The 7,742-nt window shown below is 37.1% G+C and overlaps 1 protein-coding gene across 1 annotated transcript; it reads left to right on the forward strand.

Annotated features, from left to right (window-relative positions):
- Positions 1–658: 658 nt before the first annotated feature.
- Positions 659–7,457, forward strand: LOC104594280 (WEB family protein At5g55860-like). Its single transcript, XM_010254509.3, has 3 exons — positions 659–1,125; positions 4,733–4,952; positions 5,581–7,457. Exons 2-3 carry the CDS (start codon positions 4,782–4,784, stop codon positions 7,348–7,350), a joined length of 1,941 nt encoding a protein of 646 aa, XP_010252811.1. The 5' UTR covers positions 659–1,125; positions 4,733–4,781; the 3' UTR covers positions 7,351–7,457.
- Positions 7,458–7,742: the final 285 nt, after the last annotated feature.

The following is a 7,742-nucleotide window of genomic DNA, read 5'->3' on the forward strand; positions in this document are numbered from 1 at the left end:
GGGCTATGGACCCATTGATCCATAGTATATTCGCTATGGACCCATGGATCCATGTATGATGGGTGATATTTATTGGCTACATCTAACGGGTCCCACTTAGTATATTCGCAAATCGCAATAATAAAAATCATCGTACCGTACGTAAGCAGAGATGAATTGAGGCCGTTTGATCTCATTCATTGAACGGGAATGAATTTGCAATGATATCGGATCCAGGTGGTGGGACCAGTCCGACCAGAGCAGTAAATCTCTTTATTTTTCTTCTCTAGACGGGAATTGAGAATTAAACAAAAAAAATGAAAAGAATGGTGGGATCTGGCACTGGCATTGTGGCAGTCAATTTTTGTCGTGTCACACTCAGATCACGTGGTTTTAACGTTGGCATTTTTATAAGTGTTTGTTGACTCATTAGGTTTGGAAAGAAGGAACAGAAAAGAGAAGAGAGAGAGAGAGAGAGGACAACAAACCATCCGACGTGGACATCCAGCGCAGGTTTACTTTTTGGCATTTGTTCATCTTTTGGAATTGAACGCTGTGATATGCTGATCTGGCACATCTAGGGAGCGACTCCTCAACGGTTCTCTCTTTCTCTCTCTCTCTCTCTCTCTCTCTCTTACAGACTTGCAGGTATAAATATTAAAAAATTGCCCCAATAGACCAATACCAATTACCACTTTCAAACTTTCAAATCTCTCTCTCTCTCTCGCTCGCTCGCTCGCGCTCTATCGTCTCTCTCCATCTTCTGCACCTATTGTCATTTTTCTTCCATTCGGCACCAGCTCAATTCGAAAACCCTGCTACACTGAAAACTCTCCAAATCATTGGAGCCGGCTCCTCAAGCGACGGGGCACCCGTGTTTTTGGTGTTTGGGGACGCTTCAACAGATGGAGCTCCTATTCTAGGTCTTCGTTGTGCTTCTCGTTGGCTTTTGATTTTAGGTGTATATCCTACATCGGAGCAGAAGAAGAGGAACCGCTTTTGGTTACGTCGTCATTTTAGGGTGCTCTGATTATCGTTGGAGGCTCTTACATCTTTCCCTGATTATTGACGTATTTTAGGGTTTATCACCTGGTTTCTCGCTTCCAGACACGCTTTCATTAGGGTTTTCGAGTAACCAATTTTCAGGTACCATTTTTTTTCACTTTTTTTGCATTGTTTCATCTCAAGCTTCCCTCCCCCGCCCCATTTTCTGGTTGTTAATCATTTGTTGCTTAATTTCGTTTTCTAACATACCCTTCTTCCTCATAGTTCGCAATTTTTTACTTCTGTTTTATTCAATTAAATCCATGAAACTTGTAAAACTTTCAAGCAAAGATTCATGAAAACTTGAAACCGTTGCGCAAATACGTCTGGAATCAGTAACATCATTACGTGCTTGAAATTCTTATAAATTCCAAAATCAATCAATGAGAAAGAAAAAAGAAAGCATCTTTTCGCAATACAGAGATTAAGGGAATTAATTGAACAAGCTCTTTAATATTCTGATAACTAAATTGAAAGGACTTGGTGAATTGCGTAACTACAGACCTAACACAATCCTAAGAATGACGATTGGGTTTCAAATGAAGTATTATAGTTGCTGAAATGCTAAGATATATTAAAGATATTGTTTTCCACTAGTCTGAAACTTAAAATAAGAGGTGGCATGGATATCAGATATTGTTGTTATTGCATTTATCTATTTTTGCCCTTTACTGGGTGACTGATTTCCTGTTGACCATACATTATGCTCAAAGAACCTTCCTTGATCTTCTGCTGGTTGTGTTTTTGTCTTGCTTATACTTAATGCTTTTTTCCCAGTCTGTACTTGTATGAATTACATCTCTGGGAAGTTCTCTGGAATTTATGTTGATACCAAGTATACAAGATTTGTTTTCGACCCATGGTAGGTTTCTGTAGCATTACTTTGAAGTTTGAACCTTGGTGTATGGGCTAAAGAATAGAGAATATCCGTTAGCTTTCAAAACTAGTATAATAAAACATTATCCAACGTGCATTTTTTAATCTTCCATCTCTAATCTCTTACTTACACGTGAATTGATGTTTTGAGCTTCAAGACAAAACTGAGCATCTCTACACCATTAACATAATTCATATATGGGAACAATGGTGACGTGACATACATTATCTCTAATTCTTCAAAGACAACGACATGGTATAATGGACATTAAGAGGGCCTAGGTGTTTAGCTCCTTCAAGATGCTCACATTTCAGTTCTTCAACTCTTGAAAAAAATGGTACAAGGGGACTCTGTCAGTTAATTAGGTGGTCTGAGAAGTGGTGCTCTTACTCTTGAGTATTACAGCTATGCATACCTATGTTGCTTCCACTGGGATGTCTAGAAGTACTTGTGCTGCTGAGGAAAAAGTGCTATATTGGCTATGGGAAACTAAATCAGGAAATTAGCCATGGATTGGAATAGCAAAACATGATTTGCATGATAAATCCCATGTTATTAGAATAAGAGTTTCTTCAGTATTTTTAGTTATACTTTGGACTGATAATGATTATGACTATGATAGTGAAGAAGTCGGTTACCCTACCTGTGTTACAGAGAAGTAAAGATATATTTAATATGTTTAAATATCATTCTGGTGTCTTGCAAATAGATGGGGGATAAACAGGCTCTATTTTTATAGAATTAGGTAATATTACAATACAATATCGTCATTAGCATTTTGCAGTGATCAAACATGATATAGAATTAGATAATATAGCATTTTTCTACTGTGTATTTAGGTCCAATAATATCCAATGGCAGTGACTCTTGACTGGATGTTCTTATATTTTCTTATATTGCATCTTTTGCATTAAATTTCATATCATATTTGGAATTAGATCAATATTTATGGTGTTCAGTTTAGCCTAGTAGAAGTAAATTAATTTTTCTAATGCTGATAAAAAAAAAAAAAACTAGTAGAAGTAAACATCCTATTTTAGTGCTTTCATTGAACATATTTTCCTTGCTTCTCTTTAATATATCTTCAGAAGGTCTTGACTATATAATATCTATTCCATACTTATTATTTCAGGTTTAGCTGCTCCAACAATTAATAATATTATTATAATACCAGTTCCATAGGAAACAGAAACCAAAGCTTGGTTGCTATTGTTTCTAAATTTCTTCTATTTCACTTTATAGCATTTCTTCAAAGAAACTAGCCTTGATTCTAGAGTAAGACTTGTTTTAAGTTGAAAGTTTGGACCCATTCTTGTCCACAATATATAAGGCATTGCCTTTTTGGGGAAAATGAATAAATATAATACTTAATCCAACTTATTTAGAAATGTGCTAATTAGCTATACCTATTTAATTATTTGGAAGTCGGAACATATTTTTAGTAAAATTGGGTTAGATACTGTAGTGTTATCTTTTATGCTTTCAAAAGGTGTGCGCCTTTCCAAAATTTGTGCATTTTTCTCTTTGTTAGGCCTAGCGGCTGGGCGGAAGGGGGCTACCCCCGGATCCCCGACCAAGCCCCTTGACTCCTTGAGACAAGCCCAAATAAGTCCATGTCGAGGTCTTACATTTTTAATCCCTTATCCTTACAAAAAAAAAGTTTTATAATTTTAATTTGTCTTTTAAAAGTATCTTTTAGGATGAATGAATGAACAAACATTAGCAAATAGGGGCTTTCCTCAAGAGGCTTGGTACAAAGGTGGCTCGTAAATTAGGAGAAAAATGTTTAACATCACATTAACTATTTGAAATAATGCAGTTAGGAAAAGAACAAAGAGATTGAAAGTTTTATCTGCTTGAATATGTTTTATGTGTTATGTTTTTTGAATATGTTTTACATGTTAAGTTTTTAGCTTTTCTATTTTTGCGCCTTGAACTGATTCTTGAATATGTTTCAAACACTGATTCTTACATTAAAAACAAGATTTCCTACATTTGAAAAGAAAGGATTTATTTTACCAAATATGTCAAATGGATCCAGTAAAATATGCATTTTTTTCCAGAAGTGGATTTTAATAGACCTATATATTTCTTTATTTTGTATTGAATTCATACAAATGCCAAAGAAAAGATAATAGAAGAGATAAAATAGAATATAATATAGGAAAAAGGGAAGCTGGCACGGCAACTTAACATTGAAGATCAACTGTAAGCTGCAGTGCTGGCATCTGCTATCCAGAGGAGTCTGTATTTTAAAACTGGCATCATTTAAAAGAAAAGAAAATGTTTTGAATGGCATTATTCTCCAGTATTTTCATCCAGATGCATTATAGTTTCTTAAAGATTAGTATCATTTAAAAGAATAGCAAAGCCATTCTACAGCGATTTTCACCCAGATGCCTAATTGGTGTCATGGTCCTGCAGTATGGTGTGTTTTAGCTTTTAGGTGGTGCACATTACCATTAGTGTAATACTAGTACTTGTGAAGGAAAAATATGGAATAATATTGGGGGATTTCTGTTTTAGAATGTACTTCCAAATTCAGCAATGTGGGAAATGTGCTTTTACCTTAGGCATCCTTTGGATAAAGGGCCTTAAAGACCAAGTTTCTTGGTTCCACCATTCAAATATAATGGTCTTTCCAACATGCAAATAGATGCTCACACCCAATTTGGATGGGATGTCATTGCAGCCACATGGGTCTATGCTTTTGAATGATGAATTCATCAGGGTGGCAATTAGATTCAAGATGCTAGAATGCATTTGTTATCTTCTAAATTTAGATTAGCCATCCTTTTGTTCATGACTAATGGTTCTCACCTACATTGACAGGTAGATACCAGAGGGCAACAAAACATATATAATAACAGACAAGAGCAGTATGGACACAAAAGCTCGCCGCAATGATAAGAATTCTTTAAGAGCAGAGGTAGGAGAGATAGACACCAGAGCCCCATTTCATTCAGTGAAAGATGCTGTCAACTTGTTTGTCAAAGGAACTTCCTCAGGGGAGAAACCTGGCATTAAAAAGTCAAAACCTTCTCCTACAGAGGTATTTCTCATATCAAATAATTAGTTTTTGAAAATTTAGGTGAGGTCACATTATCTATTGCTTATAGTGGTAGTTATTCCATTGACTAATGCTGCTGACAAAGCATAAAATCAACTTGAATTTGAGAAATTTTCTGATGCTGCATTTTGTGGTTCCAATTTTCCATCAGTGAGGAAAAATGGTGTTACTCTTGGGTGCATTTGTCCCTTTTTTTGTGATTATATATACCAAATCTTATTTATTCAGAAAATTTGACATCAGACAATCAATTGAAACGAGCAATATTTTCAAGATTCTAAGCACCAATAATCACATTGATTTCTTTATTAATAATAATCACATTTATTTTTCATGAAGCTTATGGTAATTAGTCCTTTTATCCAAGCATAGTTTTTGAACTGTTTGGTTGCTTCTTTTGCCATGTTATATAGTTATCTGTCATGTTATAAAGTTTTCTCATTTATTGATGCCTTTAATATGGGAATCCTTTTAGCTCAATATTTTTTCTTCAAGCTAGCGGCTTGTGCTGGATCTTTATTATCCTGCTTATGCAGACCAAGCCATACTATTCTCTGATTACATCAGCTGTTTCTCTAACATGTATACTCCATCTCTTATTGTACCACAGAGAGTTTTGGCAAAAGAGACCCAGCTCCATTTGGCCCAAAAAGAGGTAAGCAGGCTCAACAGACAATTGCAAAATGCTGAAAACACCAAGGTCCAAGCACTTTCTGAGCTTGAAGAGGCTAAACAAACCGTTCAGGATTTGACTGATAAGATCAAAGCTGTAAAGGAATCCAAGGAGTCCATAATTAAAGCAACAGATGCTGCAAGGAATCAAGCTAAGAAACTAGAAGAGGTAAATTCTATTGGCCTTGAACCAGCTAATGGTGCTTGGAAACAGGATTTGGACAGCACAAGAGAACAGTATACTGCTGCCATCACTGAGCTTGATGCTGCAAAACAAGAACTTAGGAAAATATGCCAGGATTTCAAGGCATTAATGGAAGCAAAAGTTGCTGCCTTCCAGCAAGTAGCAGAAGCTGGATATGCAGTGGAGACTAACAAAGAGAAGGCTGGTGAACTCTCAAGGGAGATAGCAGCAGTACAAGAATCATTGGGGCATGTGAAGATTGCTATTGTGCAAGCACAACAGGATCGGGAAAATAATCTTGCAGAAAAAGATGCTCAGGGGCAGTCTTATAAAACTGCTTTAGAAGAAGCTGAGAAGAAGTTATTATCCTTGAGAAAAGAGTTCAATCCTGAACCTACCAGGAATCTTCAGGCAAAGCTGGCTGAAACAGCTGTTGAGATAGAGGCTCTAGAAAAGGAGATTGAAGATGCTCGAGCTTCTGATTTGGATTCAGTGAAAACTGTGACATTAGAACTTGATGATGCTAAAGATGCGCTACAAAAAGTAGCAGAAGAAGAAAGCTCACTCCAGAGCTTGGTGGAGTCCCTTAAGCTGGAGCTAGAGACTATTAAGAAAGAGCATTCTGATCTGAAAGAGAAAGAAGCAGAAACTGAATCTGTTGCTGGTAATCTGCATGCCAAGCTCCAGAAAAGCAAGAATGAGCTTGAGGCAGCCCTTGCCTTAGAGTCTAAAGCAAAAGGTGCTTCCGATGAACTAATCTCAACACTGCAGCAGCTAACAGCAGAAGCTGAAAATGCAAGGGTAGAAACAGAAACTATGAAGAAAAATGCTGAAGAGCTGAAGAAGGAAGCCCAAGCCACCCGAACTGTGCTAGAAGAAACAGAAAGGAAGCTACTGGTTGCATTGAAAGAGGCTGAAGAAGCAAAAGCAGCAGAGGCAATGGCCCTTGATCAGATCAAGGTTTTGTCTGAAAGAACAAATGCATCTCGTGCATCACCATCTGAGTCTGGTGCCAATATCACAATATCAACAGAAGAGTTTGAATCTTTGAGCCGGAAAGTTGAGGAATCTGATAAATTAGCTGAAATGAAAGTAGCTGCTGCAATGGCTCAGGTGGAAGCTGTGAAGGCAAGTGAGAATGAAGCACTGAAAAGGTTGGAGGCAACTCAAAAGGAAATTGAGGAGATTAAAGCTGCAACAGAGGAAGCCTTGAAGAAGGCAGAGATGGCAGAAGAAGCAAAAAGAGCAATTGAGGGAGAACTGCGGAGATGGCGTGAAAGAGAGCAAAAAAAGGCAGTTGAAGCTGCAACATTGATTCTGGCAGAGGCAGATGTTTCTGTGAAATCATCTCCACACTATGCTCAGGTTCAAAAGCCGAACTCAAAAGCCCGTAAGGTGGAGAAACCGAAAAAGTGTACATCAAAGAAAGCATTATGGCCCAGTTTAAGTGGTTTCTTCAATAGAAAAAAGAGCAAAGTTGAGGGTGGGTCTCCATCATATCTTCCAGGCGAGAAACCTGTATAAACTGCGTTTGGTGATGATTGTTTATGTGTTCAGGAAGAAAAACATTCATATGTCTTGGTTTTGTATATTGGGAAGGTATATTACTTCATGTTCTTTTCTTTTGTGTCCATTGTGAATGGAAAAAATGGGACAGTGAATTTTAAAGTTTAAAATTTTGAGCCTTTGGCCGACCAAGAAAATGTCTGAGCCTTCCAAGAATTTTGGCATTTTCATCTCCCAGTATGGTATCCTGTAGCAAGAGATGTTTGCCTTTTCTTATGTACAGTGCAAAGCCTTGTATTTTGTATTTCTAAACCTGTATTTGCACTGTACATATTTGTATTTTTACTCTTCCCAAACTGAGCCTAATGTTCTCGCCTGGAAAAACTGCTCTCTGTTGTGTAAAGCGAAGC

The sequence above is a fragment of the Nelumbo nucifera genome, chromosome 1 (genome assembly GCF_055504915.1).
Source record: "Nelumbo nucifera cultivar China Antique chromosome 1, China Antique-T2T, whole genome shotgun sequence".
In the NCBI taxonomy this organism is placed as follows: domain Eukaryota; kingdom Viridiplantae; phylum Streptophyta; class Magnoliopsida; order Proteales; family Nelumbonaceae; genus Nelumbo; species Nelumbo nucifera.